Raw genomic sequence first — 21,247 nt, forward strand, 5'->3', positions numbered from 1 at the left:
TAAATTCTCAAAGCTGTTAGTGCTTACGTACGGTGCGTGAATTACCGACGCTTAAGCTATCTTAAGCAGGCTACCGGGCTGCCCAGGCGATGAATGCGAGCCCGTCACGAATCGTTCTTACTCGCAATGTGCTCGAAGCTTGCTTTCAGATCGCTGGCGATAGCTGCAACTTCAACGTCAATGCCGAGAGGTCTTCGAGCGGAGATTTTCAGCATAGGTTTCCATGTAAGTTGTTGGCTGCTGCTTAGCTCGCGATTCATTAGTGTTTCTTAAACTCAATTTCGGTCTAGAAGAGTGCGGTGAGGGGCTAGTTGGTACGACATTATGAGAACAAAAGTAACTGCGCAAAAGGACGGGACAAGAGAAAGAGCAGAGAAAGAGAAAGAGAGAATCTGCGTTTGTCCCGTGTGGTTCTTTCTCTTGTCCCGTCCTTTTGCGCAGTTACTTTTGTTCTCATAATTTCGGTCTCAACTGTGAGCGGCACATAAATTGCTCACAACCTCCTAGAAGCATGGTATATGGGGCTTAACTACCTGAAGCTGCACACAAGCTAGGATTCAGGCCATGGTAGAGGGCTTCGAATTAACTTTTTTTAACGTGAGAGCGTTAAGGGTCCCGTTAGGCGCAGTGGTTTAGTCGACGCCTCCAAAAAAATTGGGGTAATTAGTAGAGAATTGTACCACTGGCCTTTGAGTTGCGAGTCGGACTCTACCACTAGGCCAAGAGGGCATGTTAGCGCGTCTTGGTTAAAGCGGAGCTTTTTGTGTATGCCGTGAGGTCATTCACGCAATATGGAAACAGTGTCCGTGTCTGCATGGGTACGTAAGAGGAGCCACTGACGGGACCAATCAACTCCAGCACGTCATATCTTTAAAGGCAGAGCTGAAGTATTCCCCCAATTTTTTTTATAACGTGCTCTGACGTCCCTTGGATCGAAATGTGGCCGCTGGCCGCTGCGGCCGGGATGCGGTCCCGTGGCTTTGGGCTTAGCTGGTCGAAAAATAAGTTTGGCTTCATAAGCTTACTGTGATTAAGCGCTGTGATGGCAATTCTAGATGCAACGCCTATGATCAATCCACTGAAATGATGCTGCGCTCATCATTCGGCAGCTTCAGTTATCCAGCGTAAGAGATGTGTATGACGAAGCGAGCATCCCAACAGTCGGATTATCAGTAACTCCACGTTGCGTACACTGGCCCTCTATTTAGTCCAAATACCCGCTTTGTCTCCTCTAATGTGTGAAGAGAGTAATTTCTTGTTACACGGCAAACTCTTTCGAAGCAATGGAAAATTGGCTTGCCCGTACTTTCAGAACCATTCGACAGAAAAGTGCGGACGGGACCTGCTGCGTGATAAGGGCGATGTCGCAATAAGCGTTCGTTATCTCGTGACCAGGCATGTGCTGAAGACATCCTTCATGACTGCTTTCTATTCGACCGAGCAGGGCAAAAGCCGTAAGATATAAAATTGAGAAACCGAGCGTGGGACGGGTTTGTTTATAGATCACGTAAAGAGGTTTCAAAATTAGGCTCTCACGACTTTTAAGAACGAGGGGGTGAGCAGTGCACTAGAACAGTTTTGAATGCTGGTTGTGCTACCAGGCAGACACATTTTGATTGCGAAACGGTTGTCTTCAGTCTTCTAATTAACTGAAATGAAAGAAGGGGACATTTAATTACATTGAGAATGTGCTAGCTTTCAAGTCTGAAGTTCCCTCAACCTGCGTCTTCTCCTCAGTCATTTCTGCTCGCCGCATACTATGTACCTCTTCAGCCGCCGATACTCAATCTCCAGCGACATACTGCCATGGTCGCGCTCTCCGCTTGTGCTAATTTTCAACTACTGTAGACACGCGCGGCGTTGATTTAGCTCCATTCCAGCCTGCTACGCGGAGCTGTCCAGACAAGCATGCACGCAACATAGCGCAGCTGGCAACTGCCGTCGAGCTCGCCACCGCGCTCGGCCATGTCACGTGGCCTCATGACGTCGCACACCCCGTCCTCCAATCAGCGCTCGACTATGTCATGTGACGCTATGGCGTCATCACTGTCTTCTTTTTTTTAAATTTTTTTCAGGTACCTACAGCGCCCGTTGAGGGCATTTTTTTAGGGGGGATACAGTTGCAAAGTATACATTGTCATGCAGAACACTTTGTACGAAACAAACAAACAAACAAACAAAAAACAAACAAACAAACAAAGAAACAAACAAAAACAAACAAAACAAAACAAAACAAACAAACAAACAAACAATAAAGATGCAACGCATTCCAATACTGAGCAAACTTATAACAAAAGAATCACGAAAGCAAGAAAGACGCAAAGAAAAGGTTAATTCAACCAAAGTCGCGACAGAGCATTTTTAAAAGAAGATTGCGGGGCTAAGACAACTTCTTCCGGCAATTTATTCCAGTCATGCACTGTTCTGGGAAAAGATGAGTTTTTAAAGACATTTATACGGCACTGGTATTCTTGAACCTTTAAAGAATGATCTAAACGGGAGGATATATAGCTGGGAGCTTTCATGTATAAATCTTTAGACAAACCTGCTGCGCCTATAAAAATATTGTAAAATAGCTTAAGTCTAAGGTATTTGCGTCTGTCTTGCAGTAAAGGCCAGCCCAAATTTTTGCTCATCTGAGAGGAGCTTTTGGTGAAATCATAGTTTGCGGACACAAACCTTGCTGCTCGTTTTTGAATTCGCTCGAGTTCGCTGATAAGTGTTTTTGTTGCAGGATCCCAAGTCGCACAACCATATTCTAAGATGGAACGCACGTTTGTCAAGTAGAGTGTCTCCTTCAAATCAGCTGGCGCCTGCTTTAAATTGCGTTTTAAAAAGTTTAACAGACGACTAGCTTTGGCAGCAATATGGTTTACGTGATCGTTCCAAGAAAGGTTGTCTGCGAAGATAACACCTAAGTACTTGTAATTCTTAACAAATGATAAGTTTCTGTCACCTAAAGAGTACTGGGTAGGTAATGGTTGCTTTTTATTTGTAAATTGCAGAACTTTACATTTTGAAAAATTTAATCTCAAGTTCCATGTTTTGCACCATGCTAGGACAGAGTCAAGGTCACTTTGCAATTCATAGGAGTCGCTTAGACAAGTGACGTCACGGTAAATGCAACAATCGTCAGCATACAACCTGACCCGACTGGAAACCCGGTCAACTGTATCATTGATAAATATTAAAAAAAGAAGAGGGCCCAAAACCGATTCCTGGGGAACACCCGATAAAACAGCAATATCTGATGAACTTACACCTTCAAGAATAACGCGTTGTTTTTAACCGACGAGATACGCTTCGATCCATTTCAGCAGGGTGGGGGAACTTTGAGGGTAGACAGTTTCAGTATAATAATTTATGCGCGACAGAATCAAAAGCTTTTTGAAAATCCAAAAATATGCAGTCAACCTGGTTACCATTGTTAATTGAGAAAGCGACATCATGAGCAAACTCTATCGGTTGCGTATCGCACGAAAAGCCCTTTCTGAAGCCATGTTGCACTGGACAAAAAAAGTTTTTGTCCTGGAGGTGCTTAAATAAATTAGTGAAAACGATGCGCTCTAGCGATTTGCATATGACACTTGTAAGGGAGATAGGCCTATAGTTTACAGTTTTTGTTTTGTCGCCACTTTTATATAGAGGAACTACGTTAGCGCTTTTCCAGTCATCGGGCAAGGCGCCGACATCCATTGATTTTTCAAATAGAGTTACTAAAAACGGAGCGACAGAAACTGCACAGTTCTTCAAGATATAGTTCGGGATACGGTCAGGACCGGGTGTCGTGTTTACCTTGAGTTTCTGCAAAAGTAACACTATTCCATGTACTGAGAAATCTATGCCACTCATCTCCGTAAACTCATTCACGATATGTAAATCGTCTGTCGGGCATGCCGGTAGAGAAAAAACTGACTGAAAATAACGATTAAACTGTTCAGCCTTGCCTTCCAGATCCGAGCTATAGTTGAAGTTATCTATAATATCGGGAATGTTGTCTTTTACACGCTGCTTACTTTTTACATGTGAAGGCAAGATAACCGCTGGTCCTTAAGGGTAACGGAGTGGATTCCAAGAGAAAGCAAACGTAGCAGGGGACGGCAGAAAGTTAGGTGGGCGGATGAGATTAAGAAGTTTGCGGGGATACAGTGGCGGCAACTGACAAATGACAGGGTTAATTGGAGAGACATGGGAGAGGCCTTTGCCCTGCAGTGGGTGTAGTCAGGCTGGTGATGATGACTTTTTACATACTTCCAGGCTTGCTTTGGATTATTCTTCATTTTTCCGCCCAGATACGCACGTTCGGCCCTGCGCATCTCACGCGTTATAGTCTTGTTCAGCTCTTTCAATTTACAGTGCAAGGAAGGCTCTGGTGATTGACAGTACCTATGGTATAAGCGGTGCCTTTTGTTTATCAAGGTTCGAATGGCGGTGTTCATCCAAAGCTTTTCTGTTCGACACTTCGATGAAATGGTGCGTGATGGAACATACGTCTGCACTAAGGACAGGAGTTTTGTCTTCAGCAAGTGCCAAGTGGAGTGTATATCAAGTCTGGAACTGTGATGTGTAAATTCTGGGAGAAAGGAATCGAGTTCACGGGATAGCGAGATACAGACTCCTCTGTCGTAATAAAATACCGTTCGTGGTGGCAGCTTTCTGCGGTGCTAGGCAAAACAGGATAATCTTGTGATTACCACTTCATGGTAGCTTAAACCGGGAATTGTGGTGGTTGAAGAAACGAGGATGCGATCGTTGCAGAAAATCAAATCAAGTACATTTGCACTACTACAGCCTATTCTAGTTTGGCATTCCACAAACTGAAATAGGGAGTGAGTGTTAATCATTTCACGAAAAGCAGTATGGAGAAGCGATGTGGTGTTTATATTTGGCTTAAGGGAGACCCATTCTACATTAGGTAAATTAAAATCACCACCTAAAATAACGTAAGATGCATCCAGGGTTAATAGGATGTTGCTCAATTCAAATAGGGTTTAGGGTGTTTTAAGGGCTGGAGGTCTGTAAAATGAACCAATAGCCATTGAGGAACCGTTAGCCAGTATGACCTTACACCAGACTGTTTCGCATGTCTTGCTTCCTGTGTTGAGAGGTATGCTGCTCAGTCCATTATCGGTAATGACAAATACATCACCGCCATACTTGTTACGGTCCTTCCGGTATGCATTGTAATCAGGCGGAAATAACTCACAGGTGCCTATTGTTTCGTCCAACCATGACACGGTGCCAATGACCACATGTGGCTTGACCAATTCCAAGACTGCAGCAAACTCCGTTTTTATTCTTGAGGCTGCGGCAGTTGACGGCAATAATTATCAAGTCGGTTTTAGGATCTGCTCTTTTCTGCGATGCAGGATTCCTTGATGGCTATTGGTTCATACTTTTCACGGCATCAGTAGCGCTGTCATACATGTAAACTTGTTTCGCCAACTTGTTTCGAACTCTATCAGGTTCTTCCGCTCATGCCTTACTCTATTCGAGTAGCCTTCACTGATAGCAAAACCCGTATCTTTTAGTTTTGAGGCAGCTGCAAGTAAGCGTTGCTTGTCTTTGAAAGATAAGAATTTCAGTATAATCGGCCGGTCTTTTTCAGGTGAGTAACGCCCATGTCTGTGCGCTCTTTCCATAGCCATCAAGCTAAGTTCTACACTTAGTTTCTCAGCGCAAAAAGTCATAATCCATTCTTCACACAGTGTCCATGTTTCATTCTCGGAATCTGGATGGCCAAAAGAGATGAGGTTGTTCCTTCTTGATCTGTTATCTAGATCGTCTTGGCCTTTGTGGATTGTCGCAAACGAGGAAGCAACCGATTCGACACGAGACGAGATCCTTTCTATCAATTCTTTTAACTGTGGGACACATGATGCGCGGTCTTCAGCGAACACAACCTTGACAGCGAGCTCCTCTACTTTTTGTTCAATGGCTCGCTGATTACTTCGAAGCGAACGAATTTCGTCAAGAATGTCGGACTGTTTTTCCAAGATTGATGGTATCTGCATGATAGCATTAAACATTTCCTGTTGTTGCTCTTCGGTAAGAGGACCAGGATTCAGCTCGACACCCCCGGCAAGCAGTAAGAGCAACTTTGAAAGCAGACAAAAAAAGGCAATAGAGCAACACAATCCTAAATAGATCGTGCGACATGCAAGCATGTACAGGCATTGGGTGGGATCTGACGCCAGTTTTCTAAAAGGTTTCCCATTTGCACAACGATAGGAATAACCAACCTGTAGAAACACGAAGCGTAAGTGCCTGGCAGCCATGGCGGCGCCAGATCCCGAAGTGGTCGGCTGCGGCGGCTGCTTTAGTAGTCTTTCGTCCGAAGGTGACCATGGTGGCTGGCAAGCGAGAGAATCAACCGCAGGCAGTGCTGTCATGTCCAGTGGTGACTTGCAATCCAAGGTAGCGCAGATAAAGGGCTGGCACGTACTGTCCTTGCAAACGGTGTAATCAGGAACGGGACACGTTGCATCGATGCTGCCATGATAAGCAGTCACCATCTGCATAACCTGTAGAAACACCACCAAACACCAAAGAAGAAACACCACCAACCACCAAATTTTGAATAACCACGCCGTGTCTACCCCAGTTACCCCAGTTGGTGTGAATGTTTCTTTGGGAAAGAGGTGATCATATATTTGCTAGAATCCTCGTAGCACGCTTGTGTGCCGAGATATTGGTTTCCGAATTTCATACATCGCAATCTACACATATAAGGCCGTGGCGTTGATCGGCGCGAAACTGCTCCCAGTGTGACGCAGCTGCTGAGTTTGCCGTTTTGTCTCTGCACGGCGTTGAGCAACAGATGGCACCGATAACTGTTCCACTGTCACCTTCAACTTGCCAAATCGGAAAGAAAACGCCATACGCAACACGTGCACCACATTAGGAACAAAGACTGACCATCCCTGCCTGGCATGCGTAACTAGGGGGACTAAATAAAAAATTTGGAGACAAACAAACTTAAAAAACTGCCGCGTTTCACTTCTCTTGGAAGCAGGCAGTGGTTGAATAAGCAAAGAGTGCGTATGGGGACATACTGCTATGTTCTTCCTTCCAAGGCTGCAACAGCATCTCTTCAAGTCCGGGCTGAAGAAATGTAGAGCAGCTCTCGGTGTGTTTATTCTTAATGGAGGCATTTCCCTCTTTCGACTCCGAGTTTGATTTCGTCGTTAGTTTCTTTGATTTAAATTAGGGTGTCTGTACCATAGCATTGCTAAGGAATCTCAAGCTTTCAGAACCGAACGAAAAATGACCGACCGATTTCTTCTGAAGCGCGGAGATCAGGCGCGAGCTGGTCTTTTAACCACAAGCTAAGTGAATGGATTGTTGCACATGTTACTTTGTGCAGACTTTTGGACCAGTCATATGCCGCACGGTCATCCTGAAAGACATCACTTTCAAGATCTTCCAGGGCCACATAACCTCCCTGCTTGGAAGGAACGGCGCTGGGAAATCGACGCTTTTGCGAACCATCGTTGGTGAGTAGCCTGCAATTTCATTAATCTGACTGGGGCGGCGTGTTCCGCCGTTATTCCCACGCAGTTTTCTTTTCTAGACTGACATGGATACATGCCCAGATGCAGCTTAAGGAAACGAAGTTTCTGCTGAGAACGATATGATGAAAGTAGCACGCAAGGTTAGCATTTCATTGAGGCCGCTTCCCTCTTTCTATATTTTGCAGGATTTTGTATGGTAACCTATTTTTTTAGTAATGTCCTGCGCACGCGCACAAGATTCATTCAACGTATAATAATAAAACGAGGGTTAGGGACGATAACTACTCCTGCGGACGTCGCGGAAACGTCGTGCGGACTTGACTTTGAATACGCGTTGGTGAAATGCCGATAACCTGGCTGCAGCCTGTTTCTTGAAGCTGCAGTACCCCTAATCTTTGAACTTAGCCTTCCGCAAGGCATATTGCTCTATCGAGCCATGAATTTATATGGCTGAACTCACTGCGCATCAAGTGAGCGTGTGCCCATATACACCGTGGCATGCTTGTAATTGAACACGAACTAAGAATACACAGTGCTCGACACGGTGCACGAACTTCTATTTCTCGCCAAGGAAACACACGTTTTGTCGGCAATGTTCTGACTGGATGCCATGCACGCGGGCACAGGGATTCTGTTACTCTCCGCTGGTGAAATTAAGGCTTCAAGCAGCAAGTGTTTTGAGACGGAATGCAGGCACATTGGTGTGAAAACGCACCAAAATATTTCTAATCACTCCAGGATTGTGTTCACACTTTCTATATTTGAGTCCAGTCGCGCAGGCAATTTATCTGCTGCAGTCAAACTGCGCTCTTTGGGATCGCTGCGATGTTGTTTGCAAATAAGCGCGGATGAACCTGGCAACAAAAAAAAAAATTACCGACGATTACGTTACTTCCTAATGCGAAATTTGAGCGCAGCAAATAAGCTGTTTCACCTTTTCGATAGATTGAGGCAAAGAAATCGAGCAACACATGTATGCGCTATCACAGAATTTTTTTTTATTTTTCACACGTATTCGCAATTTCGGCTCGGGCGGTGCACATATACAGATCCGCCGCCACCGATCTGGCTCTCTGATTGCCACCGCACAGGGGTTGCATTGGAGGAGGAGCGAAGAAAGGAATTAAGTTCGAGCCGGCGCTTTGACAACCGGATACTCGCAGGAAGAGGGGGGAGGGGGGCGGCGTGTACACCCAGCGGCAAACGATGGGGGCAGAAGCGCGCGTAGCAAGCGGACAACACGATAAAGGGAGGAGGGAAGAGATAGCAGCGACTGACTACTGGGCTTCTTCGATTATCCGCCTCTGGCAGCCCGCGGGTTGCTTGCGGGCTGCCCGAGCGCGCTCGATTTTCTCGGGTTGCTCCGCCCACTTCCGGTGGCTGTCCGGAACGCGTTCGTTTTTCTCTGGCTGGGCGGTTTCGGGCTGCCAGCCGGCGGCCAGACTCGCCAGGACGATTTTGTGCTGGCAGCGCTCGGGCAGCTAGCAGACGACAGAGAGGTGTACGGTAGCGGGAAGCTCGCGCGGCCATTTTTATAAGGACTAGAAGGACCGCGGTTCTTCATGCGATGTTTTGCGCGATGCAGGCGCTTGTTTCGACTAGGCCACGGTGCATGTCGACTGTGTCGCCTGCAATGGCACCTTTTGCGGTAGTTCTCAGTGTTTATTGATATGTTTTGCGTGCGTATGCGCGATCATATTTCGATCGTCTCACCACCTCGCAAGCACAATAGGTGGTGTCCAATCTGAACGAGCCGCAAGGCATGCTGGGTACTCCGACTTCCGGGTCTTTCGGCGAGATGCGCGTGTACGGCGCTCTGCTTGAAATGCGGATTTGCGAAGCTTAAATTCGCTCCTAATAAGTTAATACGCGCGAATGAAGTCGTAAAAAAGGTCAGCATGCTCTACGTGCATTATTATGCCCATGCTCGACGTTCCTTATTGGAATTAAGGGCGGAAAAGCGTTGTAAGTGCGAACGTTTCGGCATGCGTCGTCTGTTCGCGCTGAAGTTTAGGACGCTTCATTCACTCGCTGAAAAGTCCGCTTCTTGTTACGGTTATCATATGGCTGCTACATAGTTCTCTAATATATATTAGAGTACATATCTCCTAGAGGTTTCGCGCTTCCAGGCGCTGAATATATGGACTACCAGCAACCGCAGCCTAGCATTACGTACGAGCGCACATTGTAGCAGGGTGGCTACGACGGCAAGGAGCTTGAACCGTGCAAATCCGCGGAGGACTTTCGGTACTTTTTCTATACACGCCGCGGTGGCCTAGCGGTTAGGGCGCTCGGCTACTAAGTCCGAGGACCCGATCCGGGACTCGGCGGCCGCGTTTCCGATGGAGGCGAAGCGCGAAAGGCGCCCGTGCGCTGCGCGATGTCGGCGCATGTTAAAGAACTCCCGGTGGTTCCAATTAATATGGAGGCCTCTACTACGGCGTCCCTGATTGCCCACGTGTCGCTCCTCCTCTCGAAAGTCTGTGAACTTATCGATCACAAAATGAACAAGGGAGGGAAAAACCTCAGTTTGCTAGAGCCAACGTTTCGACAAGGGGACTTGTCTTCGTCTGTTTTACAACCTTAGCAAGGGGCACAATCTGTTTTATTGTCGGTTTCTGTACTTGTCAGCTTAATTGCTTTCGTTGCATATTTGCTATGCTTTATGGAATAATTACTGCAGAAGGTGGCATTCTTAACAACTCTGTCATGTGATTTAATTTTAGTTGAGCTGTAATGCAAAAATGCAACTGCATTACAAATGTGTTGAATTTTCAGCACTACTGTAGTCTTTCTGCCTGTACGAATTATGCCCCGACAAGCATGCACCGAGACTTTGTGGCTGAAAACTTCCACTGATGTGCGCCAAGAGCCCAGATGGGAAGTTACATGGAAGCTATTCTAGCAGTGAGAGGCGTCCACTTACTGCAGCTTTGGTGGATGCACAAGAACTTTTCTCACAAACAAAATTGACTATGCATAGTTACGCACTGCAACTGCACTGCAATGCATTTTACACCCTGCATGTGGTGTGGGACATTAAAAGCCATTTACATTTAACTTGCACCTCTGAATGTAAAGAATTTCTGTACTCGATTTCCCGATGCTGGTTGCTGCATTAGGTAGATGAAAAAAATGTACAAAAATAAATGCTTTGTTTTGTGTCATCTCTTGAACATTCACTAGCTTCAAGGATGTAGAATCAATGTTGCTTCCCATGAAAGCAGAGGAGAGCCTGTAGCCATTTTGCTGTCGTGTACTTCGTGCTCTGAGCCTAGTTGAAGGAGAACCACCAGCCTGTGTACAGACAGATGTCGCCAATGATTGGCACCTCAGCTGTTGATGCCTAGCTATGTATAGAAATGTGGAGATGTATAACTTACGCACTGTATGCACAATGTTCAAGGTAAGGTAGGTAAGTAACAACACTAGCAGCTAGGCAAAAGATGAGCTTGCCTTCTGTTTTTCCTAATAAAAACCTAAAGCCAAAACAAGGCATCAAAGCCTGCTACAGAGCTTCACTACAGGCACCACAACACGCACTACAGCGCTTGTCTCTTCTCCTTTCTTTGTTTGTGTTTGCATGCTTTGGTGCTGCTCCTTTTCTTAGATTCAAAATGCACCAACTAGCCCCAAAAGAAGTTTTATTGAACGTATACAAAGTCAGGCACAAAGACAAAACAGTAAGCAACAGGAGCCAAAAGCAGAACAAGCTCTTGACGTGGGCAGCTTTACTGGTGAATTGCAAGAGGAGCAAGTTTCTCAGCTATTAACGAGAAACTCTTCTGGTCCTGTAGGTATACCATCATATCTTTGTCTTGCAAAACCTTTCGCAGCGCATTTTCTACAGCATGTAATAAATGAGTTTAATGCAGGAGATCTTTGTGACAAATAGTAAATTATAATAAATAGTATGGTCGAGCGTAAAAAAAATATGCTTCAGCTTTTACAGCACACACAGAAGCTTGATACGAGTTGTTTTCAGAATCTTCTACAAGTCCCTGTTGCAAAGTCTTGTGCAGTGTTGAACAAAAGGCATTTGCATCCAGTTTTAGCTTTGGCGTTAACAATGCGGCACAGCTTGCACATTGATAAACCATCCCTAAGACACTAGTGATACCAAAAAGTCTGGAATGACTGAACACAATGCGTTCCTTGGCTTTTTAATAAAAAAACGTCATTTTATAGCATGATTATTACTCTTGGTCGTTATGAACCCAACGACCACTAGACCAGCCTCTGCCTTCCTTGTAGGATCTTGCACATCTTGAAATCACCAATGTACCTCTCAATTAGTCAATCATTAAGTGCAATATTACTACATGCAAACATGCAATGCATCACATATGCAAGCTATAGACGTAGACATTTACTTCATATGCATGTTCAGCACATAAACAGTGTGCGAATGACACTTTGCTGCACAGTGAGAGTTCAGTATTACAGCATTTGTCTCAGATGTCAATTCTACTAAGTTCTGTACAATGAAAGGTGAAAAACAGCTAGGCTATGTTGGCTGCCATTTATTTTTGTGTTATCCTGAAGTGAAGCTTTTCCCAACTTACTGACTCAGAGTATGAAAAGAAAGGCGGTTAATAATCCTTATCACTTTCTAATGCGATCACCTCGTCTGTCAGCCTCCTTCTCCGCACACAGGAAACGAAGAAACATTACTGCAACATGCGGGTCCACACAAACAGGGAACTTATGTGTAACAGGTTGCTTAATTATCATTTTCGACACTTGCTGCGTGTTCATGTCGACTAGTGTTCTGGTGAAAACGTGTTTCAGTTTGGGCATGAAATTAGCGAAAATGGCCTCATAGAACAATTTATAACTCTTACAAGTGCTCGTAAACATGTCTTAACACTGCGACCAGAGCAGTGCCAGCGAACGAGATGCCGCCGTACGTGGCCGGTGTCGCCGTTTCGACAGCTGACGGCAGTAACAACACACGCCTTAAGTATTAGCTATGAATTCGAGCTACTCGCATTCAGCGCAAATGTCTACGAATAATCGTCCTGTCCTTAACATCTTAAGTTGTCATGCTGTACTGACGGAGGCCGAACAGCACATATTTGCAAACATAGCCCGCGCGGTGCTGCCGCCGTCATGTGAGAACGGTTGTGGCACATAGCCGAAGTCTTCCGAGCGAGAAATTGGTGCTCCTCAAGGAGATAAACAACCTACTCTACCGAATTCTTCAACTTCCACAACGCTCTCAAACTCTGCCGCCAACAAAATGCTCGAAGCACAGCATAGGGTTGACCGTCGCAGGCAGTCTGCCAGCGGATCGCAACGGCGCACTGTTCTTGCCGTTCCCTGTACTTGGTGGCACTCGGAACATGTTGCATTCCGTTGCAATGAAGTTTCTGCAGGTTGCGGCAGCGCACAACGTCCTTTTTCCAGCAATGTGAACGCCAATATTAAGAAAAGAAAGACCGAAACCGCACGTCTGCAAGCAATGCCTACGCAAACCAAACGACAGAAAAGACCCGGAAGTTCAAATTCACGTGACAAAGCTGCGCCGTGACGCAATGTCCGCCGTCAGTTGGACACCACCTATTGCTCGCTTCATATTACGATCGCATACTTCTGATTCACAAAATATTTCGGCTGTTAATTTCGTGCGCCTGGCGGATATTGCGATGGTGTTCGAGGCCTTTCACGAGAGCAGCCGGATTCCAGTTCCGAGTACGCGTTCAGACGCGCGCATATATGCATGTGCTGAACGTGTTTTACAAAGTGTTGGTTGAGCGCGATACGGGTGCGTATGGTCTTCGTTGCGTTTGGCGCAGTGCAAAAGTGGATATGCTTTGAAAAACGCTTGACTGAAACATGTCCTTTATTAAAAGCCCTCATGAGCACATTGCTCGAGACATCTCTGCGGGAAATAATTGTCGCGCCGACCAAGTGCTGATTCTGTCGTCGCCAACTGTTGTACTAGCTTCATGCTCGGGCCTTCTGCCACATATGCTCAAAATATCTGGGAATTACCCTAGGCATGCACCTCCTCGCGTTTGGCTCATTTAAAAAAGAGATAAAAATGAGCTCTAGCGCTGATCGGCGCCGACACGCACGGCTTTATTGTAGCGCCTTTCATTCCAGTGCCAGTTCTCTGCTATAAAGCTGTATTACAGAAACGACGCAGCTAAATTTATACAGTGCACCCGCTTGTTCTAGGTGGACGTTCAACAAGCTGATATGCGCTTTTGCCGAGATTATGCGTTCCTTGCCCGCAGCAAAAGCCGGCCGGCGGCCGACAGACTACAGTTGAACGAACGTATCCCGATTCTTTTCTGCTTACAGCTTACAGGAAGCAGGTTACGAGCGTAGAAATCGCAACGACCACAGCAGAGTCCACCAGGGTCGATCGTTGGCGGTCATACCAGTCATATATACTTACTGCGTAGTAAGCAAACACGCAATAATCCGAAAGTACGGCTTGTCGTTTGATAAACAACGCACGGGCAGTTTTTCCGTCCTATGCTTGAAGCGTCGTGGCTTGAAGCTTACACAGTGCACCGAAGGCACACGCTCGCGTTGTCGTTGCCGATGTATACGAGTGCGAGCTTGATCAGCTGCATGTTCTGCAGTCTGCGGCACGCAGCCCTCAATAACTGCGAGTCGTTGTTTTCGATACCAAGCAGCCGATTCCTACCTTTCGCGCGTGAGACGCAGAACGCGAAGCTAGAGAGAGCATCTGCCCTCCGTGATCCGCGCCTTGCTTGCCGCCGTGATTGCCGGCGGCTGGTTCCGGTGGCCGCCAGCCCACGTGATCATGATGCGTTTTCCTGTCAGAGGCGAACTTGCGGGCCGCCAGCGGGCTGCCCGAGCGCGGTTAATCGAAGAGGCCCACTGATGCCGCTGACGCCGATAGCGCTGGGGGGATGAAAGGGGGGCGGAGCTGGTTACGAGGCCGACGACGACGCGAAACCCAGGAACGGACGCGAAAGAGCTGCACTCTAAAAAGATCGCACGTGAAGCGACGTTTCAGAACATGTTGAAGGACATCGGACGATGCCTGGAGTAACAGTACGCCTTGAGTGAAACGTGTGCCATAACAAGCAAGCGTCTTTCGTCATATGCGCAGTACATTTCGACTGCTGTGCTTACGACAGTTCGCATTCCTCGACGCTCATCCATGAAAGCTTAGTGGGCACCCGCCTTAAGGCACTCAACGCGTCACAGACCGAAATGACCTGACTGTACTCTTCAGTGGTACAGGCTACAGAACAGCGAACACAAACTCTGGAAAGGAAGAATGTGATTATGGCGCTTAAAGGTTAAAGAAAATAAAATATCACTTTTTTTTCGTAATTGACCTTGTGGAGAACAAAAAATAGGAGGCGGTGACTTCAAGCGGCCATCCAGCTCTAATTGTAACAGTGCCCTCCTCTGCAAGCTCTTAGTGGTTCTGATCGTCTTTCCGATCCCTCAGGGTCAGTGAAGCCGGACACGGGCACTTGCTTCGTCAACGGCATGGACGTGCGCAAGATGAAGAAGGCTGTGCGTCATGCCATTGGCTACTGTCCGCAGCACTTCGCCCTCTACCGCGAGATGACCGTCGAGGAGAACCTCTGGCTCTTCGGCAGAGTGAGTTGCGCACTTCTAGTTAAATTAATTTTGCGATATTGGCAGTGCCTGTTAAACTGCTGCGTGCTGACCTACAGTCCCGATGTACTTTGGCTTGTGGGTGGTCCGATTCTTCACAACCAAAATTGGAAGTAATGCTTGCGTAGTATTTTTTGGACTGCGATGGCTCTGATAGAGTATAGTGAGAATGCAAATTTCATAAGAGCCCGTGCGTATCTAATGAACTAATGATTACTACTCTGAAGTTTGAATTAAAATGGTACATATCTGTTTGGTGCATGTCTTCCGGATGACACACCTGCCCTCTCAAAGCCACTACTTCGTCCTGATAAGGACATGAGAATTCCTGGTTTTTTCATGTTCCCACAGCCTATTTCGCCGTCCTGTCTGTTGAGTCGGCGGTGAAGAGAAATTTGGAGCAGAGGGAAAGCAAAAGAAATCCACTAATGTTGGCTGAACAGGCTTTTTACTAAATCTACTGAGGGTCCATCCGAAAACTGTTGTCGGACGAAACAAGTATTCGGGCACAGCTTGCAATCATAATCGCCTAGCCCCTAAGCCATGCTCTCTCCTGCACGAGCTATGCACACTAGTCGCTGTGCTCGTTAAAGGTTACCCCATAACATGTTACAATCGAAGTCGTCTTTTCTTTTCTCTGCAGATACGCGGAATGAGCGATCATCAGGCGTTGGACTCTCTCCAGCTGATCGTAATGTCCTTCCAGTTGCAAGATTACAAGGACAGGCTGGTTAAGCGCCTCAACACTGGCCAGAAACGAAAGCTGCAGCTTGGCATTGCTCTGATTGGGGAACCGCAGGTGGGGACAATGCATAGTTTGCTGGCCTAAGGCACGCCGTCATGGTATTGTTGAGGATGCTTGAACAAGAAGAGACACGATATTAGTCATTGCTTCAACAAGCTTTACAATCTCATTTAATGAGATGTTTTACTACTTGTAAGCACTGTGATCTCAAAAACGTCGCTGAAATGCTGTCTGTAGCAGCCATCACTGTACGGGTTAGAATCACCCGAATTGGAATGTTAATGGTTGTTTCCATCAAAGTGCGCCATGAATTTTGTCCGCAGGGTAACGGATGGCTATCCAGAGGCGTTACGAGAAAGGCCGCCACCATGTTTAGCATCCATGCGGAGAGTGCGTGCATGGGAGTGGGCCACTGGTTTTTCTCTGTTCAGTTACGAGCTTTCAGTGAATTCATGCAGTGCGACAGAGACGATAAGAATCAGGAGACGGACGCGACAAGCACTGCTCTTATAGCGCTTGCCCTCTACTCGCGGAGAGGGAGCACTAAGAGCACAGGCAGTAGGCAGCGCCCTCTTCGTTCTCATTCAGACGGCTTCCTCAGCTGTCCATTCCTGCCAATCTTTCGCCTTTAGGCGCCTCTGTCGTGCTACGTGCGTTTTCAAACGACAAAAAGTACCACCTAGCTGAACAGCAAGTGCTATTGTGTATATTAATTATATGGTACGTACATGTATAGATGGATAGATGCACCTGCACCATCGCATCCCTTTGGAATGGGCTGGTGCGGGCGCGACCATGCTTAGTGACACCTTCCCGGGCACTGTGAGCTTAGACGGAAAAAGGCAGCGCCCTCTTCCATCTCAGTGGAGTAAACTGCAGGACTATGTAGTTGGTTCATAATGCACAGATGGTGGAATCAGCGAAACTGACCCAGGACAAGACAGAGTTCACCCAATACATGTCGCTTCATTCGGCATCCGTTGTGATAGTGAAAAACAAGATGTCTTCTCCGCCCGCTGCTCGCGGCACAGATGCTGTTGCTGGACGAGCCGACGGTGGGCTGCGACACGGAGGCGCGCAACGCGCTCTGGCATGCCATCCTGAAGAACCGCGCGCAGCGGGGCATCCTGCTGGCCACAAACTCCATCGAGGAGGCTGACATCCTAGGCGACCGGTCGGCCATCATCTCGACGGGAAGCGTACGCTGCTGCGGATCGTCCATCTTCCTGCGAAGAAAATACGGTGCGCGAGCATTTATTTTATTAATGCCATAGCATTGGTGTTGTCAGGAATAAAGCGAGTTTATCTGAAACTGAGAAAAAGGCGTTGCCCTGGGAATCTAGCTGAACTAAAAAGGTTGAAATTTGAGTTTAAATCGCTAGCAGGAACAGCGAAACTTTCTTACTTTTCTTCACTTGGGAACAGGTTGGTACAGGATTCGAAGCAATTCTGGAAACATGTTCGCAGTCGCGGCAAAGATGACTGCTCGGTACCAACGATAAAAAGTGGTGATACGCTCATTGAAGACGACGCATGTAAGGCTGAGACCTTTAGTAAATATTTCTTGTCGGTATTTACTTCATTCCACTCGCGAGCTCTACAGATTCCAGCAAGTGCTGATCTGATGCCAGAAGTTATCTTTAGTACAGCAGGAATTAGCAAGTTATTGCGCAATGTGAACCCGTCGGTTGCAAGCGGCCCAGATGATTTACCAGCAGCAGTTATCAAAAATTGCGCTGATACATTGTCATTGTATTTTACTACTCTATTTTTATAAAGAGTTTGCAAGAAGGCAATCTGCCAAAAGACTGGAAATTGGCTCGCGTTGTGCCCATCCATAAAAGTGGACCGAGAAATTTGGTAGAAAACTATAGGCCAGTGTCTCTAACAAGTATAGCTTGCAAGACAATGGAGCATGTAATTTACAGTTCTATCATGTCGCACCTCGTTAAACATAATTTACTTAACCCTGCTCAGCACGGATTTCGCCAAGGTTTGTATTGCTCTACACAGTTGGTTGAGTTTACTTCTGATATCGCAGTTGCTATTGATAAACAGAAAGTTATTGATTGCATTTTTTTGGACTTCCAGCAGGCATTTGATGTTGTTGCGCATGATCTCCTTCTTTCTAAATTACGCAGCTACAATTTGAATGAAAGAGTCATTGTATGGATCTCTGAATACCTATCCCTACGGCAGCAGTGTGTAGTTGTTGGTGGTCGCTCCTCGAACTATGGTTCTGTCACTTCAGGCGTCCCCCAGGGCTCTGTTCTGGGGCCACTTCTTTTTTTGTTGTATATAAATGATATTAATGCTGATGTTACTTCTTCGTTCAGAATGTTTGCAGACGACTGCGTGATTTATAGAATTTTAGATAGTTCACTTGATGTGCAAAGCCTGCAAGATGACTTAGATAAGATAGCCATGTGGTGTAATAATTGGGACATGACTTTGAATAATAAAAAGTGTGTACACGTCACCTTTTCGAGGAAGCGCTCCTACCCTCCATGCGGCCTTGAAAAAAGAACAGAATTTTAAATACTTAGGCGTTTATCTTACTGCTGACCTGAGGTGGTCAAAGAATGTTAATTACGTCGTAAAGAAAGCTGCTGGTATATTAGGTTTGTAAAGAAGAAATTTCAGCCACCTTCCACAGCATCTCAATGAACAGGTATATTCTACTCGCGTCCGCACAGTACTCGAATATGCATCAGTGTGCTGGGACCCGCACACACAAGAACTTATTGACAAATTGGAAAAAATTCAAAACAGGGCAGTCCGCTTTGTACTTGGAAACTATTCCAGGACACTCAGTATCTCAGAAAGCAAAAGGAATCTTCAGTGGCCAGAACTTAAAACTCGAAGAAGAAATCTGAGATTAAAATTTTTGCATAACATTTTCTATTCCAAGACTGGCATAGACGGATCAAAATATTTGAAGCCGCCTTTCTATGTCTCGAAGCGAAGGGACCACAATTTAAAGCTTCATGAATTTCCTTTTAAAGGTGACGTACTCCGTTATTCGTTTTTTCTGCGAACAGTTCGCGAATGGAATGCTTTGCCGCCACATATTGTTAATGTTCTACCTAATGATGCCTTTTTTCACGCGTTAAGTGCATGATTTTTTGTTTTTTGAATGTGAAAGTGCCCCCCTGCTGTAATGCTGAAAGGCGATGCACGTACCAAATAAAAAAAAAAATCAAAATCCCGCCAGTGTCCGGCGTCACGAAATTCCCTGTTTGGCCGAGAGCGGTCACGTGACCTTATCACTCTATGACAACCTGCGCACCATGGCAGGTTGCAATTAAGTTAATGATTGGTCGAAAAAAGTCGCGCGACCATGTGACGTCATCACAAACTGTCCACCTGGTTTTGAATAACCTAGTTTCTAGACAGTAACCTAGAAAGAGACTCAAGATCAGATTAAAAAAATGTGACATATGCAAATGTAGGCACGTCAAAGCATAGCCGATACCTGTTACAGTACCTAGTAGTCAGAATGTGGTGGTTGATGGACCAACAAGTGCAAAGAAACTGATGCAAACACACACAGAAGTTGCAACAGAAGCTGCGTCATATGTGAAATCTAATGCTACGGCAATCCACTGTTAAGGTGACTGAACCATCCCCGTAGTTTTTATTAGTAATGAACTACGAAAACGAATACTGTACAAAGTGTGGAAGACAGGGGCAAACAATAACAACAAACATTGTAAGGTACTAAAACATTTTTACAGACCAATAGTCATAAATGCTGAGAAGCGAGTCTAGAGCACGCTGCCTCTCTCAAAAGGTTCTAGGCTAGCATGCCAGCTTCTGGGTCCAGGAGTGTAGCATTAATAGGACCGCTAGGAATTCGAAACTCTGGCCACAAGAGTAGAAAAGTGACATATTGCACGGGTTTGCAGGAGAAATGCATGCGTTGCGTGTAGTGCGTGTATTGCGCGCAATGTTAGCTACTGGAGAGATTACAAGTGACGAGCCGGATCACGGCCAGCGGAGAAATATTTACCGAATGCAGCTGGACGTTTGTCGCCATTCCGCTCTGGTTCTGTCCCACGGATTTAACGGACGCAAGTTTGCTGATGTTTTTCCGACAACCTGAACTTCCTACAACAAAGTGCTTGGGAACGGTACTGGAGCCGAGTTGATGATAAACCTATTGTGGCGGACTAAAAGACTACGAACTGTGCTGTGGCGCGGGAAGCAGCGTTCGCGCCAGGCCATCTGTCAAAAAATCATGAATCGCGTTGCACGCGTGGCATAAGCGTCATCATTTGGTGCCTCTGCAGGAATCGGCTACCGGCTGCACATGACCACGACCGAGATGCCCAACGTGAAGCACATCATCGGCTTCGTCAAGACCGTCGTCGAGGGCGCGGAGGTGTTCCTCGAGCGCCGAGGCTTCCTCGTCTTCTCGCTCGGCAACCCGGAGCACGTGAAGCTGGTCAAGCTGCTGCAGGCCATCGAGGCCAACAAGCGCTCGCTCGGCATCTTCACGCTGGGCCTGGCCGCCACGTCGCTGGAGGACGTGCTCCTCAAGTGCGCAATTGCTCTCTCACCGAATGCCATATTCCAACCAATGGCCGCCCGATATGTCACTCGCCTTTTGCGGATGTTGCTGATACACTATTGAACTGGTGGGAGCGCGAACGCAGAAACTACACCAACGCTTGTGTCCGGTGCTTTTAACAAGAAAAGGTTGCTCTAGAAAGCGCGACAGAAGAAAACAGGCTCAATGCCCAAAAGCCCACAATGCATACACAATTTAACGTGCTCTGTACATTACCGAACAAAAGAAATAATATTTTCAATTTCTTCGCAAAGCTTAACATCACGGATTTGAAAACTATTTGCTGTTTCTCCGTATATAATGCAATAATACCATGTTCTTCTGTCTGGAGGGTTTTGGGGGCATAACTGTTTGCCTTCAGTTCGTTTTTCATTTTTGTCTTTTAATGGGTGCTTCTAACTGCGTTAATTTGTCGTCGGTTCTAAACTAACTTTCGTCACTTTCAGGGGACATATTCTGCGGTTGCATGTGTTACTGCATATTTTTAGAAGCAATGGCGGCGTGTGAGGCTGCCATAACGCCATCAGGGCTCCTCAAATAGCGGCTATCTGCGGCAGCAACTGTCACTTGATTTCAGAGTAACGCAGTCCACGCTTTCACAAGTTTTGGGGACATTGGCTCAGAGAAGGTTTGGTTTCTCAATATAGGAGACACGCCAGAACGGCCAACGAAGCTGTTGAGAAAGACATTGTTCACGTGAGCCTAGAAAGCTCCAGGACGACTGTTACCGACCTTTTAAAAGCTTTGTCCCTGTTATCTGGCTCTGCAGTAACTCTATGGAGTGTGCGACGTCATGTGCAG

At 46.4% G+C, this 21,247-nt stretch overlaps 1 protein-coding gene across 1 annotated transcript in view; it reads left to right on the top strand.

The window, feature by feature from the left end:
* Positions 1 to 21,247, top strand: part of LOC149344360 (phospholipid-transporting ATPase ABCA3-like) — an 80,774-nt gene that overhangs the window by 11,155 nt on the left and 48,372 nt on the right. Inside the window, exons 7-11 of the mRNA XM_089542612.1 lie at positions 7,367 to 7,496; positions 14,956 to 15,110; positions 15,772 to 15,927; positions 16,905 to 17,115; positions 20,166 to 20,415. Of these exons, the coding sequence (XP_089398738.1) occupies positions 7,367 to 7,496; positions 14,956 to 15,110; positions 15,772 to 15,927; positions 16,905 to 17,115; positions 20,166 to 20,415 (902 nt within the window). The remainder of the gene's footprint in view (positions 1 to 7,366; positions 7,497 to 14,955; positions 15,111 to 15,771; positions 15,928 to 16,904; positions 17,116 to 20,165; positions 20,416 to 21,247) is intronic.

This window comes from Amblyomma mixtum, chromosome 5, assembly GCF_055824585.1.
Source record: "Amblyomma mixtum isolate Tamu chromosome 5, ASM5582458v1, whole genome shotgun sequence".
Classification (NCBI taxonomy): domain Eukaryota; kingdom Metazoa; phylum Arthropoda; class Arachnida; order Ixodida; family Ixodidae; genus Amblyomma; species Amblyomma mixtum.